Source organism: Cavenderia fasciculata (assembly GCF_000203815.1).
Source record: "Cavenderia fasciculata unplaced genomic scaffold Scf_Dfasci-F-a-25c12.r2-5, whole genome shotgun sequence".
Taxonomy (NCBI): domain Eukaryota; phylum Evosea; class Eumycetozoa; order Acytosteliales; family Cavenderiaceae; genus Cavenderia; species Cavenderia fasciculata.
This window is the reverse complement of record NW_004457729.1, coordinates 3,526,558-3,552,972: the sequence shown is the minus strand read 5'-3', so window position 1 is coordinate 3,552,972 and position 26,415 is coordinate 3,526,558. Positions and strand designations below refer to the sequence as shown.

The 26,415-nt window shown below is 33.8% G+C and overlaps 9 protein-coding genes across 9 annotated transcripts; 5 read left to right on the top strand and 4 right to left on the bottom strand.

The window, feature by feature from the left end:
• Nucleotides 1–186: 186 nt before the first annotated feature.
• Nucleotides 187–1,428, bottom strand: DFA_01758 (uncharacterized protein; the record flags this gene model as incomplete). Its single annotated transcript, XM_004359666.1, has 2 exons — nt 187–708; nt 787–1,428. The coding sequence occupies 2 exons, from the start codon at nt 1,426–1,428 to the stop codon at nt 187–189; spliced, it is 1,164 nt and encodes a 387-aa protein (XP_004359723.1).
• A 70-nt stretch (nt 1,429–1,498) lies between these two features.
• Nucleotides 1,499–3,342, top strand: DFA_01757 (Rab GTPase domain-containing protein; the record flags this gene model as incomplete). The annotated part of the gene is made up of 2 exons (XM_004359665.1): nt 1,499–1,503; nt 1,587–3,342. 2 exons carry the CDS (start codon nt 1,499–1,501, stop codon nt 3,340–3,342), a joined length of 1,761 nt encoding a protein of 586 aa, XP_004359722.1.
• Nucleotides 3,343–3,553: 211 nt separating this feature from the next.
• Nucleotides 3,554–4,810, bottom strand: DFA_01756 (uncharacterized protein; the record flags this gene model as incomplete). Its single annotated transcript, XM_004359664.1, has 1 exon — nt 3,554–4,810. One exon carries the CDS (start codon nt 4,808–4,810, stop codon nt 3,554–3,556), a length of 1,257 nt encoding a protein of 418 aa, XP_004359721.1.
• A 2,565-nt stretch (nt 4,811–7,375) lies between these two features.
• Nucleotides 7,376–8,873, top strand: DFA_01755 (uncharacterized protein; the record flags this gene model as incomplete). The annotated part of the gene is made up of 3 exons (XM_004359663.1): nt 7,376–7,794; nt 7,862–8,036; nt 8,133–8,873. 3 exons carry the CDS (start codon nt 7,376–7,378, stop codon nt 8,871–8,873), a joined length of 1,335 nt encoding a protein of 444 aa, XP_004359720.1.
• Nucleotides 8,874–9,578: 705 nt separating this feature from the next.
• DFA_01754 (uncharacterized protein) lies at nt 9,579–10,478 on the bottom strand (the record flags this gene model as incomplete). The annotated part of the gene is made up of 3 exons (XM_004359662.1): nt 9,579–9,795; nt 9,891–10,148; nt 10,237–10,478. The coding sequence occupies 3 exons, from the start codon at nt 10,476–10,478 to the stop codon at nt 9,579–9,581; spliced, it is 717 nt and encodes a 238-aa protein (XP_004359719.1).
• A 1,411-nt stretch (nt 10,479–11,889) lies between these two features.
• On the top strand, nt 11,890–17,603 carry DFA_01753 (uncharacterized protein; the record flags this gene model as incomplete). Its single annotated transcript, XM_004359661.1, has 6 exons — nt 11,890–13,437; nt 13,511–13,740; nt 13,819–14,740; nt 14,791–15,480; nt 15,561–17,141; nt 17,232–17,603. The coding sequence occupies 6 exons, from the start codon at nt 11,890–11,892 to the stop codon at nt 17,601–17,603; spliced, it is 5,343 nt and encodes a 1,780-aa protein (XP_004359718.1).
• A 1,292-nt stretch (nt 17,604–18,895) lies between these two features.
• Nucleotides 18,896–22,410, top strand: DFA_01752 (uncharacterized protein; the record flags this gene model as incomplete). The annotated part of the gene is made up of 5 exons (XM_004359660.1): nt 18,896–18,937; nt 19,025–19,176; nt 19,362–19,761; nt 19,838–21,353; nt 22,181–22,410. 5 exons carry the CDS (start codon nt 18,896–18,898, stop codon nt 22,408–22,410), a joined length of 2,340 nt encoding a protein of 779 aa, XP_004359717.1.
• A 109-nt stretch (nt 22,411–22,519) lies between these two features.
• On the bottom strand, nt 22,520–25,206 carry aslB (putative acyl-CoA synthetase; the record flags this gene model as incomplete). The annotated part of the gene is made up of 5 exons (XM_004359659.1): nt 22,520–23,265; nt 23,335–24,286; nt 24,363–24,519; nt 24,632–24,874; nt 25,160–25,206. 5 exons carry the CDS (start codon nt 25,204–25,206, stop codon nt 22,520–22,522), a joined length of 2,145 nt encoding a protein of 714 aa, XP_004359716.1.
• A 245-nt stretch (nt 25,207–25,451) lies between these two features.
• DFA_01750 (uncharacterized protein) lies at nt 25,452–25,859 on the top strand (the record flags this gene model as incomplete). Its single annotated transcript, XM_004359658.1, has 2 exons — nt 25,452–25,551; nt 25,651–25,859. 2 exons carry the CDS (start codon nt 25,452–25,454, stop codon nt 25,857–25,859), a joined length of 309 nt encoding a protein of 102 aa, XP_004359715.1.
• Nucleotides 25,860–26,415: the final 556 nt, after the last annotated feature.

The following is a 26,415-nucleotide window of genomic DNA, read 5'->3' as shown; positions in this document are numbered from 1 at the left end:
AAACAATTGTAGTATAAATTAAATTAAAGTATAGTTACCAACTACAACAACTATTGGGGTAAAAGAAAATGTATTCAATTTTCATCAATAATAATAATAATAATAAATAGTAATAATATACTATTACATTTTCTTCTTTTTTTTTCTTCTTGTAGATATACATAAATAATCTTTCTCCCTTTTTCTTTATTGTTGGTTTGAACGATAAATTAAATATTCATCTTCTTTGTCATCTAATATTAATGGTGATGAGGATGTACGTGTAGCACTTCGAACGATAGCTGGTTTGGATCGAGAATTCCATTCAATCTCTTCATCTGTTGGAAATAGTGGTTGTGAACCATCGACATATTCAAATGATGGATCGTGTTGTAGAGGTGTCAGTGTCGATCGTTTAACAGCACACCTATTTCTAAAAAATCTCTTTGCAATTCTATCCTCTATCGAATGGAATGAAATGACAACCAAATTGCCACCGGGTGCCAATATCTTTTCAGCCTCTCTCATACCTCTATAGATCTCACCCGTCTCGTCATTTACAAACATTCTCAATGACCTGAATATTCTTGATATTGATTTCATCGCCGCTGGATACGGTATACACGACTCGATAATATCTACCAACTGACTAGTCTTTTCTATTCTTTCGTATTGTCTTCTCCTTATAATCTCATGTGCAACTTTTAATGTATGTCTTTCTTCTCCATACTATAATCATAAAGTAAAAAAAAGAGTTAGTACAAATTTGTTATTTGCTTGTTTGTTTGGTTTGGTTTGGTTTCATACATAATACATTATATCTCTTAATTGTTGATTTGAAAATGTGTTTAATATATCGGTTGCTGTAAGTCGTTGAGTTGATGTGTCGGTGTTGTTCATTCGCATGTCTAGGGGACCGTCAAAGTCTTTACGAAATGAGAATCCACGATCGGGAGAGTCTAGTTGCAATGATGAACATCCAAAATCCATCAGAACACCTGATATCTTGAGAGTATCCAATCCACGTTCTTTCAGTAGTTGTGAGAGATTGCTAAAGTTACCATGAAGAGTGATCAACCTGTCTTGATAGGTTTCTCTAATCTTGGCAGTCAACTCGAATATCTTTGGATCACGATCTACAGCAATCACAAATGATCCTTTGCATCGGTCAAGTATGTTTAGTGTATGTCCACCCAATCCAAACGTCGCATCGATATAACAATGCCCATCCTTTAAATGTAATCTATCAATCACTTCGTTGACCATCACTGGTTTATGTATACCATAATTATTAAATCTTAATGTTGATTCTATATCTTTGAATTGGTTACTTGTACTTGTAGTACTACTAGTCGTACTAGTTGAATAATAACATAGTTTACTTGTATATTTATAAGATGATGTTGTTGATGATTGTCTAAACAATAAAGATAAACTATTCTTAATCATATTATTGTAGTTGTATTACATGATTAAAGTCGCTAGAGTTTGAAACCAAACAAGTTTGTTCGAAGAAAAAATGATGTAGTATTTTGTTGGTCGACGCATTTTTGAATCTTATTTGGTTCATCAAATATCATATCATTGAACAAACAAACAAGTTCAAGAACTACTACTACTACAACTACAACTACAACTACCACTATAGAATTATCTCGAGTTGGTATCTGGATAGATTATGAAGAGAGAATGAAAAGAAAGGGAGGTGGTTCGTCTTCATCATCGACCTTTGCAATGGATGATATCTTTGGTGATAGCGATGAAGATGGCAATGGAAACAACGATAAAGATTGGTCAACATCGACATCGACGTCATCTTCAAGTTGCAATCCAAAGGCATTCAACAAAGTGGTTCAAGATGCAATCAAGGAGAGGAATAGACTCAAAAAGGAAGAAGAGAGGAGAAGAGGAGAAGAGGAACGACGAAAGGAACTTGGGACAGCAGACATCTCAAATTATTTCAAAAAGACAGGTGCATCATCAGGATCCTCTGGGTCTATGGCATCTACCAATAACCAGCAGTCTACTCTTCTTATCCCCGATACATTATTAAAGAAACTATATAAAATGCAAGATGATACAAATAATGTACAACAACAACAACAACCAACAAAGAATGGTATTTGGAATAACATTGTATCTTCTTCCACTTCACATTTATCATCTTTATTGATGAATAATAATAACAACAAATCAAATAATACCAATAATACCAATAACACATCTAATAATAATAATTCACATTCTCATCATCATTTTGATGAAGACTCTATTGAAGAGGATCATGATGCTGACAAGGACAGAATGTTTGTAGAGATGCGAAAAGCCAATTTGGAGAGGCAAGAGAAACTGGAAAAGGCAAAGGTATCAAGCATGATTGTGAAAAAGTCATCCGTCTCTTCACCATCTACGACATCTTCACCAAAAAAGAAAAGAATTGTTGATCATGATAGCGATCATGATAGTAATAGTAATAGTGAAGGTGATAGAGATAGTGACGACCAAGACGATGATGACGATGACGAAGATTCTGACGATGATTCCAAAAAGAAAAAGAGGAAGAAAAAACAACAACAAAAGAAACCAACAAAAAAGAAAACAAATACTAAAAAAGATCAATCAGATAAAAAGAAATCTAAAAAAGGAGAATCATCAAGTAAACCTAAAAAGAAAGATAAAGAAAAAGAAAAAGAAAAAGAATCAGGAAATAGAAATAATAATAATAATAATAACAATGATAATGACAATGATGATAGTAGTGATCAAGATGATCCTTTTTCCAGTCATACTCAAGATATCAAAAGTATCATACCACCATCAATACCAGTACCGCAACAACCCATACTTTCACCAATAACTCCAAATAATAATAATAATAATAATAATAATAATAATAATAATAATAATAATAATAATAATAATAATAATGTTCGACCTAATAACCCGAATAACTTAAATAATAACACTATCAATAATCAAAATAATTTAAATAGTATAAATAATTTTAAAAGTTTGTTTAACAGTCAGGCATCATCAGATGGAGGTTGGGGAAGTGATGATGATGATGATGAAGAGATTGTTATCCCAAACTCACCAGAATTTGTAAATAATTTTAATGTACACAATCGACGACCACTCAAACAAGAAAAGGAAGAAGAAGAAGAAGAAGAAGAAGAAGAAGAAGAAGAAAACGAGGAACAAAAAGAAATCGACCAAGCAATTGAAAGGATACGAAATTGTAAAGAAATAGTTAGTCACCGAGAAAACCAATTATCTGAAGCTGTCAATAACCTTAAAAAAGAACTTTTGAAATTGGATTCATTGTACAGTCATAGAAACTCAAAGAATAATCCACCTGGATAATGTAGCCCATATTCATTCAAACATACTGTATATATAACTCTCTTTTTTGATAGAAATTGAAAGTACAAACTAATAAAGCTTTTATTCTTACAAAAAGAAGATGAAGATATATATTCATCTTCATACCAGTTATTTGTTTGTTTAAAAAATAATAATAATTGTTATATATTTATTACTGCCGATTCTACCATCAATTGATAGAATTTATTATTTATTCGAGACATGGACGCGTATCCAAATCACCGCTTGTTGTTGGTTCGACTACAACAACTATTTGTTGTTGATTTTCAGTAGAGGAGGATGATTCAATTTCACCCAACTCTATAACTACCTGTTGTTGTTGATTGTTTGATGATGAAACACCCGATTTATCTTCATTTGAAGAAGATGAAGAAATGGAAGATTTGGTCGCTGATCTACTTCTACCACTCGCTGACTTTTTCTTACTCGTTTGTGATCCAGTAATTGTACCTTTTGATTTGTTGCTGTTATTCGATCCAGATGATCCAGAAGAAGTGTCTGAACCATTTTTGAGGGCCTTGGCACGTCTGGGATGGACTGCAAGGATGATGGTTGAAGTTTGACACATTTCAATGACAAAGGAAATAAAGTCATCGAGTGTACTTGCGCCAAACGTACGTTTAAACAAAAAGACGAGTACCACCGTCTTGGCAATGACGATGATGACCATGATGGCCAGCAATCGGACCAAGTAGGTGATACGGATAATGGAAGCTGAAAACTCTTGTTTCTTGGCCTCGTGTGGTCCAAAGTTGGCCTTTCCCAACTCTGACTTTAGTGCTTGTGTCAAGTGATGGCCGTGATATGAAAACAAGACGCCAGCAAACAAAACAAAGCCCAGAAACACAATGTAGTAGGCCATATCGATCGCTTCGTGACTCTCCCACTTGACATTGAGTGCAATGACGATGGCTACCATGACGAGTGTGAGAATGGATACTGTTACCTTGAGACATCGATCTACAATGATTCTGGCACGAGGATTAATCGCATACAGGTCGCCACCTGCAATAGTACCGTAAAAGAGGTAGAATGTCAGAATCCAAAAGTACCCAATCTCAAACCAACTGATGAAATTGCTCGATGTCCCTACGACGAGTAGACTATAGTATGCCACAAGCAGACGTTCGTGTGTCACTGATTCTGGGTCGTACCGTACATTATCGATAATGCTGATGATGGCGGCAACGAACCGAGAGAATAAAAAGATGATGGAAAAAAGGTATATGATGGGGACGGTGTGGTCTCTAGTTGTCTGATACGAATCGGTCGTATAGTCTTGTCTATTCCTCTTTTTATAAATCTTTCGAAGTACTTTGTAGAGTAGTATCGATATAAAGACTGTATATAAAAAATAGACTACGATTCGTGTGACTGCATAAACGAAATAAATTCCTTTAAATGAATCGTTTGCTGTAGAGTATTCTATTGGTTCCAACTCTATCATTTTGTAGATTGTCTATTCCTCCTAATTATCTCTATTCTATTTATACTATTTATACTATAGAAGTATGTATTGGTGTTTGTGTAGAGTTGAGTTGAGTTGTGAGATATAAATAAATATCTATTTATAGATAGATTGATAGATTGATAGATATAGATACAACAATTGTTGTGTTGTAAATACTACTACTACTACTGCTATCGATGTGTTGGGTGATGATAGAAAGATAATAAACAAGAGGGTAGTACGGACAACACAGCGAGAGAAAGAAAGAAAGGATACTCCCTTTCAAACAGGTTGTTGGTGAGACACAGCCAAGTTGGGGGACGTCGATATTATTTATGAGGAATCCTAATTGTTGGGGCCATGGCATGTCGAGACTCTTAATACGAATGTATCCCCACATTCACATGTAGTACCCATCTGCCGAAAGAACCCTTTCTATTACCAAGAGACGTTAACCCGAAAGATCTTTTTTTTTATCGACTCGAGAGTCTGTCGCGAGTTCACCAAATTCGATCACTTGTTGGATCATTATAATCATTATCTATCTATTCTAAAGAAATATATAAATAAATAATAATTCGTACAAGTAAAAAGATATTAGTAGTATTGTATCTTGAACAAAGATATGCAAACTTTAAAGTTAACTGAAAAGATAAAAGAAAATGAATGATGAAGCAATAAATTTAATTCCTTTCGTTAATTATCTGAAGCTAAGAAGAGAACTCTTTGGTTTTGTACTCGTTGTACACTGGTCATAGAAATTCAATGAAGTATATTGTTGATGATGATGATGACGACTAGTTATATAAAATGGTTAGGTTATTCTCTTCGCTCACATGTTCCACATAGCATCGACACACAACACATAAAACAACTAAACCCTATTAGGTATACAAAACATCTGATTATTATAAAATGAAATGAGTATAGGTTACATCATCAAAAGGTAAAGAAAGGGACTTACGTTACCCTTCCTTCTTGTTGTTTATTATTAATAAAATTAATCGTTCAAATTTATACTAGTAATAATTTGGCTTGGATGTGTGCCCTCTTGGCTAGAGAAGGGCCTTCACAATAACAAAAACCAATAGATTCATTGAATGTAATTATCTAATCTATCTATCATTCAAACTAGAAGAATCTTTATGCCTTGATCAGGTAATGAGGACCAAGCCAGGCCAAGGCCAAGGACACCAACTCGTTTGCCCTCCATTCAAACAACCAACAACAATCATACTATGATTAAAGAGATCTAGATTGTTGAAATCCTCGTTTTATGTGTATCAGGCTTGGACGAGATATTAATATGATCACAGACGAACCATAAGCTTCGCCTTTGGGCATAATGGAAACCCATCAACCCCCTATATTTTCTTCGTTGGTATGGAAGAAGTCTTTCGTTTTTTGATCGACTTTTCGCCTCTGGATCTGGCTGCCGGCTCTATTTTTAGCATAAACTTTAGAGTGGTTGTGCGAAGCTAGCCCACGTAGCAAGGAGAGGGTGGGGGGGGGGGTTGGCTGTCTCATCAATCACACCAATTTTCTGTGTTTCTTACCATTGATCGCTTTGAGAGAAGAGTAATTTACTTGGGCGTGTGCATTCCATCTAAAATCATTAAACACTTCTGTCTTTTTCTTTTTCTAACACTCCCTTTCTTTGTTTGGTTATTATTATACCCCTTGCACCAACTACAGCATCATCATCACCTTCATCCATCTACACACACAGCCTTTCTCTATTATTATCTTTATCTATCTATATATATTATCTCTATAGTAGGGTTCTAATTCTAACCAAGCAACCAAGCAACCAGACAACCACCCCAACAACAACAGACACACTCTTATTTAATCGAGCTCGACATTAATTAATTATTGTTTATACATACATATACACACACAAACAAACATTCATTCATTGTTTATATTTATTTATTATTTATTTATTATTTTTTCTTCCTTGAAAGATTCAGGCATAATCAACATCAACATTCCCCCTCCTTTAGCTCCACTACAACAACAACAACACAGACTAGCTAGCTAACAACAATAATAATTAATTGTATTTGTAATATTTTTAGCATCGCCAACCAACACCAACCAACCATCGAAACAACCAAGCTAACGACCTGAGCCAACTCGACCATCAACCAGCAAGACTCGAATTTCGGTTCTTTTCGTCTTTTCCCCGTAAAAAAATCACTACCGTATAACTGTTTTATCGTTCATTCGTTTCATCGTTACTCCCTCATTCCTCTTGATCAACCATCCATCGTCGATCCCCATTCCCTCTCCTCCTTCCCCCCTCCCACATTATTATTTTATTATAATTATTACATTAGGCACCCATCCACCCATCATTCATTCATTCATTTATTCATACAACACGCCTATTCAAAAGAGATCTACTACTACTACGACATACACTGTTTACTAGCTCTCTTTTTTTTAACCTTTTCCCCATTAAACACAACAATAACAACAACAACAACAAGAATAATAATATAAATTATTTAAAGATACCTTTTTTTCTTTATTTTATAAATATCATACATAATAATAATGAGAATGTCTTGTTTATCATTAAATCCAATTCAAAAATCAGCATTCTTTTTGATGACTGAGGCTGGAGAAAGATCTATGGACCGATACCCACTTAAACTCGGTTCGACATTTGGCGAACGTATAAATCAAATTTGCACCGATGGATCTCATTCATTGGTACAATCCGAGAGTCTAGAGGTGTTGCGTGACCGTGTCGATTCATACGATTCCGATCACCCCATCATATTCGTACTCATTCACGTCACCACCACCGATATTGCCAAGGTTGTAGAATTGATCGAAGAGATGAGAACCACCCGCAAAATGGTCTCATTCATCTCTGTCTTTTTAGATCCACAACGTCGTGCCAATAATCCTGGTTATGCTATCGATCATGCTACTCTCATTAAAAAGGGTGCTTCCCAAGTTTCTGATAGGTAACTATACAAACTAAAACAAACTAAACAAATAATCAATAATATTAATCCAACTTTTTATTTATAGTTTAAATGATATATTATATACAGCTGGAGAAATGAAGAAATCAATGTCAACCACCTCAAGATATGCTTGTCCAATTTGTAAACCAGGAGGTATTGCACATCACTTGGACAAGACTGAAATTAGAGACCATATATTTTTATTCCATTCCTCCGAAGATTTTGAAACTCTTGCCAAGGTAAACATATACATCAAACAAACAAATATATATATTTATTATTATTATTATTATTTGGTTTAATTAACTTTTTTTTTTTTTTGTTTTTTTTTTTAGAAAATACCAAAATGCCCAATTTGTAAATTACCAGTTCACAAGGTTGGACAACATCTTCATACAGAACATCGAGATGAGAATAAGCCGAGTGAGAGTGAGTTGGCATTGTCGACAGTATTCCCATTCTGCTTGGTGGTATGTAGAAGAAAAAAGGACGGAAAGTTTTTGCTGGTCAATGAGGTGGCCGGCCAAGGCTGGTGGTTGAGTGGTGGCCGTGTCAATCTGGGCGAGACACTCCAACAGACGGCTATTAGAGAGACCAAGGAGGAGGCAGGTATCGATATTGAAATCAAGGGTATTCTAAGATACGAGTACTCGCCCAACCCCAAGTACGCAAGAATGCGTGTCATCTTTTACGCTGAACCAGTCGATGATGACCAACTCCCCAAATCAGTCCCAGACTACGAGTCGATGGGCGCCGCCTATGTAAGCGTCAGCGAATTGGATAGACTCCCACTTCGTGGAAAGGAACCAAAGATTTGGATCCAGTACTTGGCGCGTGGTGGACTCGTCTACCCTGCCCAACTCTTGGCACCGGAAAACTCGAGCATCTCTATCAAGGGCTCGCAAAATGTACATAGCGTATCGACCGGTGGTACTGCCAGCATGGGACACGACGACTCCTCTTACAATGGTATGTCTACAAACAATCTTGTCGACTCGGCCGAACAATCCAAGAATTCTTCAAACTCTCCACAACAATCTCCAAGAGGTTTTCAAATCAATGTTCCTATCCGATAAAAAGTAAAGAATGATATAACGATAATACCCGAATAATATATGGCGCCATATATACATATATATACATACATACATACATAATCCAACCAAATCCAACCAACCAACTCCCCCAAAGAATAATAATCCAAAACCCACCGCATCTTTTTTTTTGGAACTAACTCCATCCCCATCCATATCAACAACAAACCAAATCACCAGAATAATATTATGTATCATACTCAACAACAAACGGCAACGGCAATTAATTAATTAATTAATTAATAATCCAAACAACGAATAATATTTATTTTTCCCCAATCCAATCCATAAAACCAACCATTTCTTTTTTCATACTTGTTGACACGAGGCATATAATCAACACCAACAACAACAACAATAAACCCAAACAGACATTTTGTAGATAAAAAAAAAAATAAACATCTCTTTTATACTCTATTATTTTATTTATATATATATATAACGTTTATGATCAAAATGTTTGTTTGTTTGTTTAAAAAAAAAAAAAAAAGTTGTAGAAACTTTTTAATTTCTCTTTTATTTTAAAATAAATTAGTAGTACTATAATAAATATTGTTATTATTATTATTATTAATCCCTTTCCCCCCTTTGTCTTTCTTGTGTATTTGGTTGGTTTGTTATATATCTTCCTCTTTGTATATTTGCTGTTGTTGGTTGATGATTGTATATTTATATATTGATTTAAGTTTAAGCAGCAGTTGGTTTAATTCCATTTGAAATATAGTAGAGTTCACGAATCTTGGAAGTGACTTGTGATAAATCACGATCCTTTCCAGCAACCTTACTCAAGAATTTAAGGTATGATGGACGGACAGTATTTGGTTCCCAAACAAATGCATAAAACATGACTGATGTACAGAAACAAAACAATGCAGTATCTCCATGTTTCCATGATTTAACATATCTATATAGATATAAATAAATAAACAAAATAAATATTAATAACAGATAATATAATAATATAATAAATAATAATAATTAATTCGAATGATTTCATACCCTCTCTTCCAAGCAGCATTGAAAAGAGATTCCAAAGCTCTAGCGAATAAATAGAGAGCTACTTCAGTACTCTTTGAAAACATCATTGATGCACCAGCAACAAAACCAGCAATAGCACTATTGTAACCATCCTCCTTTTGTCTAATGGCTCTCAACAGACAATTGACACCTTTGAATCCACCAGTGTAAAAGGCAAGGAATAAACCAAACCCAATTGGATCTTTATGTAATAATGTTTGATTGACAAGTTTTCTTGGACTATACAAATAAATAGATAGATAGATTAGATGTATAAGTAATCTCTCTCTAATGAATGATCATTCATTCATTCAATATACCATCATACTTTTTATATAATCTTCTAATGAAAATAGCAGATAGTAAAGCCATTGATGCACGTAAACCATAACCAATTAGCAAACCTCTAGCCCATGTATACAGAGTACTGTGTATACATGATCCTCTATGTTTGCACAATCTATTTTTATCTTGTTGCGAGTCGTCTAATTTGATTTCTTCAACTTGATTATTTGTATCATCTGTTGGTTGTGGTTGTTGTTGACTATTATCTTGTTGTTGATCGCTCATTCTCTTCTTCTTCTTATCCTATACTTTCTCGTCAACGTTTGTGCTATAACTATAATAATCAAACAAGCAAAGTAAGATGGTAGTAGAATAGTCTTGTTCAGTGTTGGTGAAAAGTTAAAAAATTTATCAAATCAATTAAAATTCATTATCTCGGAGTTTTGAACTAATAATCTAAAATAGTAGATGAGCGATGATCAACGACAATCATTTCCTTCTTCTTGCTTTCTATTTATTTATATTAATATATTGCCGATGATGATATCTTGTTCATTGAAATATTCCATAGTCAATAATATGTTGTTTTATTATCAATCAATGAAAACGACAATAGGATTGGTGAGTTTAGTTCTTGTACAGTAAAAGAAAGAGTATTCATCGATGAATTCATAGTTACTTCCGTCTTGGTAGTCTAATGAGAGTCGGTTGTGATGGGAGGGGTATCCTCGTACTATGACTTGTTGTTGGTCAAATAGAATGAAACCTTCAATATCGAAGGGTGATCTGGGTTGATTCGTAAGTATGATCTTTTGCGAGTGGTATACACCATAACCATCGATGATTGGTTGTAGATTCTCATTGTAAAAATAACGTTGGTTTCCTCCAAATGGCTGTTCACAGTAGGTTGGTAGGTAGGTAGGTAGGTAGGTTTGGTTAATACAACAATATATATGAATCAAGTTCAATCGATATATATATATATAATAGCGACTACCAACAACACATTACTTTGTAAAGAATGACCAAATGTTTGATGACTCCACTACTCAATTCATCAGCCATCTTTTTAGTGATGCCGTCTTTTGGTTCAATAGAGTCAAGTGGACCATATGGAATTGACATTGTTGTGGTTGGTTGGTTGGTGGAGGTGGAGGTCACCGTTTGATTGGTTAATGTATTTGTTTGTTGTTGTTTGCTCATCATGATGGTTTGAAGAGAGAAAGAGAAATGAGGATAATATTAACTAATATTGTAGCTAATATATTCAACATTTTTTATTTATTTTAAATTATTTAAATTTAATGAATCTAAAGTTGTGCCTTCCTCTTTGAGTTTGTTGTTTTATTATTATATTTATTGGGGTTTTGCTAACTCTAATGAATTTCACATGATTCATACCCACCACACCCTAGCTGCTAGCTATGGGTTATCATCTTCATTCTTTTAGTTGACTCATTATCTCTATTGTATAAATATATTTTTGTTTGTTATCTCTATCTTTTTATATTAGTTTTGTATCTCTTTTCTTTATTTCTTTCTTTTCTGTATATATTGTAAATTAAATTTAATCAATCAATCAACATAATCAATCTATCAAATTTAGTATAAGCATCAAAAAAAAAAAGATTAGTTAGTTTATTATCATTCAACTCATTAATTAAAAAGTAAAGGTTTACTTTGATTGGTTGTAATGATGAAAGTAGTTGATAAAGAATCATCAAGTAAAACTGGTGGTGGTAGTACTAATGGTGGCGGAGATGATGGACAGGTGTTTGTTGTGACTCTAGAAACCATATTTTCAGTGGAGGCACCTGATTCACTTTGTGATGCCATCACTCACAATCTACTCAAAGATCCATTGTTTTACAATGGAAATACTTATTCAAAGGATACTTGGGTTAGATTCAACGGTGTACATCCACTGACCAATCAACCCTTCCAAATGGATCAATGCCAACGCAACTTGGACAAGGAGAATGAAGTTGATAGCTATCTATCTACATGCTTCAAATCTCTTGTCAAGCAATTGGAGACTGAGCCCACCATCCAATCTGTCGAAAAGGTACTATCCGTCGTCCCTCTTCTCGACCACCAACGTAGTTGTTGTTTAAATGCCATTAGAGAATTTAAAACAATCCTATCAACTACTACCCTTAGAAATCAATTTCAAAAATTAGTAAATGAATCAAAATTATTAATTTGGAATCAATTTATAAATGTAAATAATAATCAAAATAATAATGATCCAAATAATAATAATAATAATAGTAAAAATCCAAAAAATAGAACACAAAAGATGTTTGAATTCCTAATTGAAAAGAGAAAGGAACATTTAAACAATATGGAATTGGTATATGGATCAAAACTTAAATGGGATCCTATTACATTCCAAATTTCAACATCGGTTGATAAATCGGTTGATGCCGATGCAAACAATACTGTTGACGAGTTGCTTTCCAATTGGAAGAATGAGACTATCAACAAGTCGAGCATCACCAAACAACATTGCCAACTCGTGGCCAAAAAACTGAGCAACAGATCAAGAGAGGATCCAAATGTCATCATATCGGTTCAGACACTTCCATCATTCACCTCTCAGAAAATGGATCTATTGATTGATATCTATGGTGTCGATATCATCCCTTCCTACATTTCAACACTTCGTTCCAATATCGATATGTTGCTTGGTCAACTTGTCAGTCGTCAACCAACCATCTCTAGTCAGGATCTAGGTTCCTTGTTGAAAAACGAAAAGAATAATGTAGAGGTCTTGTTGGAATCCCATTTCTGTACTCTTGAAGGATCAATCAATGATTATACATTGTATGCAACTTCAGATGATGATTGGAATTTAGTCAACAAATCATTATCAAATGTAAAACAATTAAAAGGTTTAAATGAAATTGTAAATTCAAATGTAAATGTAAAGCAACAACAAACATCACCACAACAAACAAATAATGATAAAAAATCAAAAGATAAAAAACAACAACAACAACAAGTTGAACCTCAAGATCCACCACAACAAGAAACTTTTATTGAAGATGGTCGTCCTGTATTATACAAGAGTCCAAACGGTAAATTAGTTGGAGCAAATCAAAAACCTAGTAGAACTTTGTTTATTAGAAATCTTGGATTCTATTTTAAACTTGATGATATTGTACCAATATTTGCAAAATATGGTGAGATTCGCAAAAAGTATTCACTTATTCCAAAAAGAGGTATCCTATTTCTTACTTTTGTATGTGTTATTCAATCAACTAAACTACATAGTACTATAACTAATCTTCTTTTTTTTTTTTTTTTTGAAATAGTATGATATAAGAGATGCTGAAAAGGCAAAGATTGAATTAGATCTTACAAAGGTTCTTGGTAGAGAGATTGGAGTTCATTTTGATTCAACTACAAGTGATAGTGAAGAAGATGCAAAGGCAGTCTCTGGATACCTCATTTTAAAGAACAACACAACAAGCATCGAAGAATTGAAAACTTATTTTGGTTCATTTGGTGATTTGAAAAGTGTTAGAAATGAAGAAAGAGATGTGTATGTATACAATATATAATTATATTTGTTAAAAAGATAGAATTTGTAGATTTAATAGAATTTTATTTTATTTTATAGGATCATTGAATATTATGATATTAGAAATTGTGAAAAAGCATTAAAATCATCACAAGGTAAATCATTGGGAAAACAAACTCTATCACTCTTTAAATGGGCTCCAAAAGAAACATCAATCATTGTAGAAACTTCAACTCTTACAATTGTCAACAACAAAAACAACAAGATTAATAATAATAGTAATAATAATAATAATAAGAGTATAATTAAAAATAATCAAGAGCAAGTGGAAGAAGAAGATGATGAAGATAATCAAGTTGGAGATTTACAAAAAGTTACATTTAGAAGACAATTTAGAGGTTTTATTGTGAATACATTTACAAAGAAATGGAAGACAATGTTCCCAACTGTCAAGATTACAATACTTCATAGTTCAATCAAATTTGATGAAAAGAAAGACAGACAAAAGGTTTTTAAATCAATCAAAGATGATGTAGATGCTGTTCGTATGAAGATGGTTGTTTTGGATGCACCTCATTCATTGTCTCTCTACCAACCATTGATTCAAGAGTACCAAGAAAAGAATCAAATCGTCATTGAAATCAAGATTAGATTAGCCAATCTTTCAAAGTCAAATGAAAAGCAGTATGGACAAGCTCCAAGTGAGAAGTTTGGTTCCTCCACTACTGCTGCTACTATATATTCGTCGACAGATTCCAATGTATTAGATATGACAGTGATTGGTCTTGATGACAATGTACTTGCAAAGGCTATCTCTCATGTCAAGTCATTGTTTGGTTTGTGGGCTCAACTCACCTCTCCTCTAGGACTCTATCAAAAGTTGGATTGCTCTCAATTTGCAATACCTAATCGTTGTATCGTATCTTTAAAAGGACAAGCTGTCCTTGTTGAAGCAACCTCTAAAGATATTTTAAAAAGTGTTGCAGAACAAGTACAACAAAAATTGACAGAATTTACAAATGTAAGTCGACTATATATCTATAAAACAATTTGTTAATACTTTTTTTTTAGGTAAAATTTGAATTAGATGTTGAAGAATTTGAAATGAAATATTTAAAACAAAAGAATATAATATTTCAATTACGTCAACAAAATGTAGATGCCAAGATTGATATACCAAGTGATGTTAAAATTGTTGTGCTAGCACCTCCAGCAACATCAACCAACATCAAGAGGGAATTGGCATCATCTTTGGATGGAATAGTAGGCAAAGTAATCAATATCAAAGGAGAAGAGACAAAGGTTCATTCAAAACTGATCAAGATCAAGTTACTGTCTATCCAAAACAGATTACAACAACAACAATCAAAAGATGTTACATTGGAATTTAAAAACCTATCTTCAAAGGATTTGTTTATTGATTTTGGAAACATTAAAATCTATGGAGTCAAAAAAGAAGTTGAATTGATTGAAAAAGAAATTTTGCTTTGTAAATCAAGCATCTTTACTTTGAATATTCAATCTGACAACCTTGGATTGATCATAGACTATGTCAAGGATCCAAAGAAAAAAGATAATATTTCTTTATTGGAAACTCTCTATAACTCTTCCATTGTAGTGTCCAAGGATATTTCAGTCACCATTTCATCATTTGATAAGCAAGATGCTGTTGCAGTTGAAAAAGAATTGGATTTACTAGTTGGAAAAGAACCAAGAGATTCTAAAATTATTCATTTTATTAATAGTTTAGTTTTTGAAAAGGTAAATATAAATATAAATACGATATATATATTATATAGTATATCATTTATTAATTAATTATTTTATTTTTATTTTAATAGTTTAGAAATGATAATAGATGGACAATAATGTCATTGGATAAGGGAATATTATGTAAATTAAATCCTAGTGATTTAACAATGACCATTACAGGTAATCCTAGTAGAGTTGCATCAATGCATGATGAGGTTGAAAAAGAAAGGGTTAAAGTAGCTGGTCAGTTTTTCGACATGGAAGTAGAGATTAACAAGATGCAATACGATGTCATATCACTCAACACCAAACAACTACAATTAGAGTCAAACGTGTTGATACATTTGATAGAGAGTGATCAAGAGATGATTTCGCTGTGTCTTCCAAATGGCAAATCCATCTCTCTAAAGTATGGTAATTTGCTAAAGACCAAAGCATCGGCCATCATCAACCCGTGCAACTCTCAGCTTGCACATGGTGGTGGAGCGGCGTTGGAAATTGCCAAGGCTGCTGGCCAACAATACATCGATGCCTGTGCCACCTATATCCGTCAACACGGACTACTCAACGTCGGTCAATCGTTGGTCACTTCCAACTATCAAATGAAAAACTGTTCATTTATCATCAACTCGGTCGGTCCTAATCTCGCCATAGAGAGCCAGAAAACCAACAGAAAGCAGTTGTTGCAGAGTGCACTCAAAACTGCAACCGAACAAGCCAACAAGTTGAACCTAGAGTCGATTGCAAGCCCTGCAATCAGCTCTGGTTTGTTTGGATACCCAATCTCTGAATCTGCACCTATTCTAATTGAAACAGCTATTGCTCAACTATCACAATCAACCTCGCTCAAGAGTATTGTGTTTGTTGACACCAACTATGATCTCTTGCATTTCTTTAAAAAAGCAATTTTGGATATCCAAAAGATAAAGGTTGACGCTGACTGGAAATGGAGAGAGAATGACAACCAATACATTGAATATGATAAAGCTAGTAAGGTATTGTTGGAAAAGGCATACAGAGATGGCAGTCCATTTGTCAATTTAGATATTGAGGGTCGACTCTATAGAGTCATGTTTGATGCCAACAATTGGCACCAAATCAACTTGGGTATTAGAAATGGCAACAAGAGATCGGTGATTAGAACACCACCAGCCATCGACATCACTGGTATTACCATTAAAAACCCTACCGCCAATAACAAGATTAGAGTGACTGGAACCAAAGAGTCAATTGAAACTTTAAAAAGAAATTTGGTTCGTATGGTATCTTCCAATGTTACAACGGTCAACATCAACAAGAACCTCTGCAACAATGAAGAAAAGATCATTCAACTTGCTGATTTTATTGGTGTAGAGATGAAAAAGGTGGAAGCCAATTCGTACCAACTCAAAGGATTGCAACAAAAAGTGTACGAGGTTCAAATTGCCATCTTGGAGAATTCAACCCCATCAGACACCCAAGTATCTTATCCAAGTGGATGGGATCCAAAAGTCAAGCAAGGATTCATTGACATTGCAGCTCAATCAACCGAATGGAATCAAGTAGTTGATAAAATCAAATCAACCATCCCATCTGCAAGAGTATCCAAAATTCAAATCGTTCAAAATGAAGAAGCTTACATTAATTTTGTTCATATGAAGAATAGATTTAAATTAAATGAAAAAGATGATGTAAAGAAAAAAAAAGAAAAAAAAAAAGAAAAAGAAATTAGAGAGAAAGAGATTACTTACTTATTTATTTTTTTTATTTTTTATATATAGAATGAAACATTATTATTTCATGGTAGTCGTCAAAATGATCCAAAGCTTATTTGTTTTTCAAGAGATTGTTTTGATTTTAGATTTGGATCAGAAGGTGGATCGTATGGCCCAGGATCCTATTTTGCTAGAGATGCATCCTATTCCAACTCTTATGCCTTTGCAAGCAAAGATGGTGGAAAACAATTCTTTTTAGCCAAGGTACTACTTGGAGAATCCATTACGATTCCACCAACCAAGCTTCATCTACCACCCCTTAAACCAAACACAACCTATGACCGTTATGATTCTGTCAAGGGTAATTCAGGTGGAGAAATCTATATTGTCTATGATTGCAAAGTTTCTTATCCATATTATTTGATCACCTATAATTAATAAATAAATAAATGAATAAATAAATAAATAAAGTAAATCATTGAGATGTACAAAAGTCAAGAAGAAGGAATCAATTAAACAAAAGTATTATTTTTAGTTATAACACAAAAAGTTAAACAATTCTGTCTCTGCGTAATATATTATAATACTAGTACGAGTAACAATATAGATACAGTACAGTAAACTCATGTACATAATTTAAATGTCAGCTCTGCACAGGGTTGTGGGTTGTTGGAGAGTCTGGCTCACCCCTAATTAACAAACCGTCATTGTCGCCGAGTTATAGCTGTTACGCAAAACGAAGACGGATAGATATATCCGTTCAACTGTTAAACTCTGTCTCAAGTCGACGACTATGTTCGGCGGGCAATGAAGGATAAGTGATTAAAAGTTAAAGGTGAGAAGTGTATAGTTTAGTGTAGACCAATCTTGAGAAAAACTATCGTATCTCCAAAGCTGAAAGGCTTTCTGCTATTAATAAATACCCGAATAATAGATCAAAACATAAATTTAATGTGCACCCTCTCTCAAGCTGCATTGGCAGCAGGTTTTGCAAACAAAAATATTCATCGAAAAAAGTTCATGGTGTGTTGTGAAAGGTGGATGAATAGAGTGATCGACAATGTACCAGGAGGAACAGCAAAACAAAAAAAAAGGTGTATTATTATTGCGATTAACAAAAGGTTAGGTTAGTTTAGTTTAGTTTAGTTTAGTTAAATCTTCTTTCGCAGTTTCAGCTCAAAGCAAGATAGATAAATTATAATCAATCACCAACTCCACTCCAATCTCTTAAACCGTCACCACCAACAATAATAATATTATTATAAATATAATATACATATATACATATATAAGTCTATCTATCTATCTATTTATATATCTATTTATATCAAAGATACATACTGTTTTATTATATTGATCTCACTTCTTCACAAGCAAGCTTACTGTTGGTTTTTAGTTTTTTTTTTTTTGTAAAACAATCAAATCGCAATCAATCAATCACAGTCAACACTCCTCGCTACTACTTACAAATAAATAATAATAATAATAAAAATAGATAGATTAGCATTGTAATTGTATTTATATATAAACCAAACCGAGTACACCAGCATCATCATCATATCAACAACAGCAACTAATAGAATAGAGTAGAATAGAATCATCATTGGTAGTGGTAAAATAGGAGGAGGGGTTCAAAGAGAGAGAGAGAGAGAGAAAAGAGAGTTGTATTAAAATAGTAAAAGGGAGCAAAGCATCTTTGAACAAATCAAAAAAAGAGAGAGAGAGAAAAGATGGCAGCTGTCGATATCTTTAATAGTATTCCAAATAATAGGGTAAGGATATATTATATTGAAGGATTGTATTCGTGATGAGTCACCCACCAGACTATTAACATCAATGATCGATTGCTCTCTCTTTAGGACACTGAAGACTTGACAGTATCAAGAGTAACACCAGCTGTCGAACAAAATATCAATGAACTGAATCATTTGGTTCAGATTATGTTTAATAACGCATCTTCATCACCTGATGTAACCTGTAAATCAAAACTATCAAAATCACAGAATAACAAGTATGTACATATATATACAAGTGTCACACACGTACACATATAACGCATAACAAGCAAAGCAAGGAGGGATATGGCCCTATTAAAAAAAAAAAAAAAAATATACAAAGTCGGCGATCAACTTTGCACCGATTTATTAATATCTTTTTTTCTTTTCCTTTCCTTTCATTTCATTTCTTTTCCTTTAGATTAATTGTTTATATAAAGAAATTAGAAAAATTAAGAGCAAGAATTGTAATTTTAATTGGTAATTATTTGGGACACGAGTCTAGATTAAATGGATTGTTGGGTTTACTCGATCGTATCGATGATGTATTGATCACTGTAAAGATTGTTTCTGGTCAAGATGAGCAACTAGATTTTACTGTGCCTGCAGAGGGCGGTGCTGGAGCAACCAACCACCCAAACACACTCGCCCTTCATGCCCTCCCTCCCCCACCTCCACTCACTCCACGTTCAGCTGCACGTGCTCTCGATTCCGACAGTGACAGTGATGGCGGCAGTGGTTTCGTCCCACTTCCACCATCACAACAATATGCAAACGGAAAGAAACCAATTAAATTTCATTTCTTTAAAGGTGACAGAAGAGTATGTAAACAATAATGAAATGAAATGAATTGAAATGAATGTTAAATGTCACTTACTAATGATTGTCTTTTTTTAGAGATCAATTTTTGGAGTTAATCCAATGAGTACAGTCACTGCAAGTACTTCTCCTCATACTACTACTACTACTTCTACAACAACCACAACCTCGAATACTTCGAGACGTCCTCGTTATATTAAAAGATCACAAATCGAAAGATCAGATAGTGAAGAGGAAGAATCGGAGGAATCGGAAGAAGAATCAGATGGAGAATCTGAAGAAGAGTCTGGATCAGATCAAGAATATATTCATGAACAAAGACGTCCACAACACTATGCTTCAGACGATGATGAAGAGATCCATCCAATGTCACTCGAAGAATCTTTTGAATTGAGAGGATTGAAAAAATTGGTCTTTTCTACACCCGAAACATCGACCACCTCTACAACTAGTACAACAACAACAACAACAAATAATAATTATAATAATAATATTAGAAATTCATTGGAACTTTCAAGACCATCACTCAAAGAGGAATTGGCGAGAAGAGTACAAGAAAGAAATAAGCGATCATCACAACTTTCTCGTAGTCACGATGGCATTGGAACTAGAAAATGGATTGTTGGCAAGACTGTCAGAACACAAAACAAAAGTTATGATGATTCTTCCTACTCTGAAGAAGACGAGGAATCCGAGGAAGAAGAGGATGAAGATTCTGACGAGTCTGATTCAGACGACGAGCCAGCCACAAAGACTGTAGAGATATCTATACCAGTGCCATTGGACGAGCCTGTTGAATGCAAGATTTGCTACTGCGAGTATGAAATGTCAAATGAAGTGTATGGATTTGGTTGTGGACATCAATATTGCTGCGAATGTATCCGTCAATACTTGTCGAGCCACATTATCGAAGCTCGTGTCCTCGATCTCATCTGTCCATTCCCAGGCTGCAAGACTGATATTACCGAAGAAGAGATTAAGCGTTTTACCGATGAAAAGACATTTACCAAGTTTAGAAAGTTCTCAATGGTTGCTTCGCTCAAGGCTGAGCCAATCAAATGGTGTCCAACTCCCGACTGCGACACTTCTGTGCGTGGTGGATCGGCTTCAAACCCCTGGTTATCATGTCCCAAGTGTAATTCTGAGTTTTGTTTCAACTGTGGCGAGGAAGCACATCAAGGTTACAAGTGTGGTGACGAAGCCATGAAGTTTAAGAATCGTAAACAAGAGTCTGAAGACAACTCAAAGGAGCTCTTTAAGACTTGGGTTGACGGCGGTGGTTTCCTCGTGCAAACCTGCCCCAAGTGCAACTGCTATATTGAAAAGAACGACGGTTGTAACCATCTCACCTGCATACACTGCCAACACCAATTCTGCTGGTTGTGCCGATCCGACTATCAGCCCGGCCATTTCCTCGATCCCAACTTCCCCGAATGTTACGACAAGCAATACTACACACCGCTGGTCACCACCACGGCCTCTACCAACAACGACCGTCACCGTCGTCGCCACCGTAGAAGAGCCAAAAATGTTGCCATTGGCGTGGCATGCACTGTTGGTTTACCAGTCATCTTGGTTGGTGGAGCGGTCTATGGTGTTTACAGACTTGGAAAATACATCAGAAGAAGAAGAAGAGGCTATTAAATTTATAAATCTTTTTCCAAAAATCAAAATAATCAAATAATCAAAATTATCACCACCTCCGAATCATAATAATCAAAAACAAAAGAAATATTTCTAGAATAATATTTTGATAATCAAAATAATAATAATAATAACCAAGAATAATAACCAACTCAACTACTAATAATAATTAATTAATTGATAATAATAATTAACTTTTTTTTTTTTTGTAACATATATATAAACCAACCAACCAACCAACTAAAAATAGATTGATAAATATATTATCTCTCCACTCCTCATTTGTCGTTCACTGTATATTAACATAATTGACTCGTTTCAAATGATTGCACCGACGTTCATTCCAATACACTGAATTATAATAATAATAATAATAATAATAAATTCCAGAGCCAATAAAATCCATTTGTTTTGGATGCACTATTTTTTTTCTTAATCCTTTGAGCCAACATACAAAGAATATTATCTTATTTATCTTTTTTCCTTTCAGGTTTATTCCAGGATGATCAGATTTGTGGTTTTGGTGTGAAAGTCATACATTTTTTTTTTGTGGTTTCGTTTGGATTTCAATAGTCGAAAGATGTGGGGAATGTGATAAAAGATCATCTGATCGGAACTCATTTGTTTTTTTTTTTTTGTAAATCATTTACTTTATATAATTCCAATCCAACGTTGAGCGGTTGGCCAATTCCATGGACAGATACAATTTAGTTTCTTTTTTAAAATTAATACTCTTGGTTTGGCTGACAGTATTTATCTTGTTTCCACAAATTTCAGAACCACACAAGAACCAACCACAGGTTCCTTTCAAAGAGGATACTAAAATCCCAAAGAAAAGAGATTGGCTTGACTGTGTAGAATACTATTACAATCGAACTGAAAGACAATGGTACTATACAACATGTCCCTATCTTCTAAGCAATGACCTAATTCTCAGTCCATGTAGAGTCATCTTGGGTGACAAATTTCAATTATACCCAAGATGTTGTGATGCTATTAGATGTTAAATAAATTAAAATAAAAAGATTAATTTAATATAATATATTTTAAATTAATATTTATTTGTTCATTTTTGCATACTGTACATCACTGTTTTTTTAATTTAATTTTTTTTTTTTAATTATTATTATTATTATTATTATTTGGATGAGATTGATGATATTGTTTAAAGTTTAATTCAATTTCATTTAATACTTCTGGATCTTCAATTGTTGGTGGCATTGGGAATGGTTCACCATGATAAATTTTTCTAAGGATGGCTCTTAGGATTTTTCCTGATCTAGTCTTTGGCAGTCTCTTTACAACCAATACTTGTTTAAATGTTGCCACTGGGCCAATCTTTTCACGGACAGCCTTGATCATATCCTTTTCAATTTGTTCGTGGTGATGAGCTTGGCTATAGTTTGGTTTGACAACAATCAAACCAAATGGTACCTCTCCTTTGATATCATCATGGACACCAATAACAGCAGATTCAACAACTGCTGGATGTGAAGAGAGTACCTCTTCGATTGAACCTGTAGAAAGTCTGTGACCAGAGACATTGATGACATCATCGACACGAGAGACAATGTTATAGTATCCATCCTTTGTAATAAAAGCAGAATCACCACTTCTCATGTATCCCTTGTATCTTCTTAAATAAGTATTTACATAACCATCATGATTCTTGAAAAGAGTTGGTGAAAATCCTGGTGGAATTGGTAACTTGATGGCAAGTTCACCTGTTGTATCTGGTTTTATAATTCTTTGTCCATTTTCATCCAATATATGAAAGTTGTATCCTGGAACTGGTATACCAGTTACACCTGGTACAATCTTCTTTTTTCCACATGGATTTGTTATCATTGGCCATCCAGATTCTAAAAAATAAAATAAAAAATATTAATTAACATTGTTTAAATAGATCTCTTTTTTTTTTTTCTCTTTACCTGTATTCCAATAATTATCATAAACAGGTGTTTTAGTTGAATCAGTCAAGAAAGAATAAGTAGCAGAATCTAATTTTTCACCACCAAGCCAAATGGAACGCAGTGAGGATAGATCATGCTTTTTGATTAATTTTCCATCTGGATCGGCTGCATGAATGGCACGAACAGCAGTTGGAGCAGTAAACATGGCATTGACACGATGTTTTTCAATAAGATTCCAAACAACACCCGCATCTGGGATGATTGGTTTACCTTCAAAAACAATGCTTGTTAGACCACAACAAAGCGATCCATAGACCGTACCAGTATGGCCAACAATCCAACCAATGTCACTGGCTGCAAAAAAGGTGTCTTCACCAGCTTTCATGTCGTATGTGTGTCGCATGGCATAGTTGACTGCCGCCACGTAACCTCCAGTCTCTCTAACCAACCCCTTTGGTGATCCAGTTGTACCAGAGGTATAGAGAATAAAGAGAGGATGTTGGCTGTCAACCTTTGCATAGTCACGTGATAAATGTTGGACTGCTTTTGTGATTTCATGCCAATCGAGTGCACCTTGAATCTTGGGTGATGGTACATCGGGCACTATATCCTTTCTAGTGTATACAATGGTGTGTGCTGGTTTGTGTTGTGCCAACTCTAATGCCTTTTGCAAGAGCAGTGTATAATGATTGAATTTCTTGCCTTCTACACCAAAGTTGGCAGAGATGATTAGTTTTGGTTGGAGATGATCGATACGGTTGGCCAACTGAGGTGATGCAAATCCACCAAAAACAACACTATGAGTAGCTCCAATACGTGCACAAGCCAACATTGCAACTACCGATGCATTAATCATCGGCATGTAAATAATAACATGATCTCCTTTTTGAATGCCAAGATTGATTAATGCAGTTGAAAATAAACATACTTCATCATATAATTGTTCGTATGTTAATTTATGAACTATTCCCTAAACATAAATAAAATGGAAGGAGAGGTAAATATTAATAATTATAAATGGTCAACTTGGTTTGTTCTTTACTTACAACTGAAGGAGTTTCATGAACTAGAGCAACTTTGTTCTTTATTTTAGGGTTTTTAACATGTACATCCAATGCATTGTAAGCAGCGTTGAGTAAACCACCTTCAAACCATTTGGGATACTCTGGTGTTCCTCCCAATGTTTTGTCATACTTTTTATCCCTATTGTATATCGTATCGGAGTTGATGTTAGTCTTGATTGTCAATCCCGAATGATCGATTATCTATTCGATTCTATTCGTTTACATCGATTGGATATACTACATCTACCTACCAATGTACATAATTTGATGCATTCTCATTCCAAAACTGTTCATTATTATCCATTGCATTCTTAAAGTCATGATCATAACTATAATTGTCTGGTCCACTCGTATATTTATGTTTTGTTGAGGATGAAGAAGAAGAAGAAGAAGAAGAAGAAATATAACATCTCTTTGTACTTGATGATGATGATGATGATGATGATGATAAGACTGTTGTTGTTGCTTTTAGTGAAGAAGATAACCTTCCAACACTATTTTTAATTAAACTATGATACATTTGGTTGGTTTCCTTTTATCTCCAATACTACCTACTACTACTAATACTATATCTTTATAAATAATATACAATATATACAAACAAACAGAAAGATATGTTTGTTCAATCACAACCACGCACAAAGTGCTCACTCTCACTCTCAACCACTTTAACTTGTTTTTGTCAATTTTAATCAACACTGATTTCCAAAAATAGTAATCGTGTTAGATGTAATTTATCACTATATATCCTTCCTCTCTCTTTATTTTTGAATTGAAACTTTTGAGTTGTTCCTTGTAATGGGTATAGTTGGTGACATTCATTCATTTAAACAAGATCTGATACCTGGGATAATAAAATTTGGTTATTAAATGAACAATCATCAGCTTTTTTTTTATTGACTAAAAATCTTATAAATAAATAAATAAAAATATAAATAAATAAAAATAATTTATATTTTCCTGATGCTGATTTTGAAAGTAAGATGTCTACTAGTAATAATAAAGTATTATACATTTTTTTTTAGTCGTTATTTTTTTAAATTTAATTTTTTTTTGTAGGGGCAACTTTGAATGATTAGATACAATTGGATTTGTGACGACTATGAGAAATATGTAATATTTTGTGCAAGAAACCATGATAATAGAACTATTTGTGCCCATCATTTTGATGGTAAGGAAAAAAAAAAAAAAACAAAAAATAATAATATTATTATAAACATTACATTAACGCTCGCTTATTTACTTTCTTTTTAACTTTATTTAAATATAGAAAAACATAAGGGAAAATGGACAGAGTGTAAGAAATGTAAAGATTCATTCTCACCAATCGATTATGCAGCCTATGCAACAGACAAACATGCAAACTTTGAAATCCTAAAAAAATCTTCCAAAGGCAACCGCATCATTGTGACTTTTGTGGCTACACTTCTGGGAACTCTGACGAATTTCCATCCATGTCATTTGCCAATGGAACTATGAAAAGAAAATGTTATAAATGTGCATATAAACAGGTAAACCAAAATAAATCAAATTAAATTAAAAATATCCTACATATCTCTTTTTGATTTTGGGACACCTATTTTTATATTAATGTACATAATTGAACACAAAGAAGATGTAGAGTGTACATAATTGACAAAGTACATCTATTATATTAATAATATAGTAATATTTAATTATATTTATTTTGTTTTTTTAATGATTTTAGAGTTTTCTGCCAAACATAAATTGCAGGCGGAAAGGAGCCTTTCCTTTTAGCTTATGATAGACCGTATTTTTTACATAAACATCATCAGTCTCTCAAGATTCATCTTATCATAGTGGTTGGGTGTTACATTGGTGAACAACAATGATGATTGATTGGCACACCACACACCCAATAACATTTGGTTGATGTTCGTAACAACAACAACAATCAACCACACTCACTATTATCAGGTGATTTGATTTATTCATATGACTGACTCAAGATATATAACAATAACATAACAGCAATTAGCAATGAGCAACAAAGCAACAAAGCAACATAGCAAAA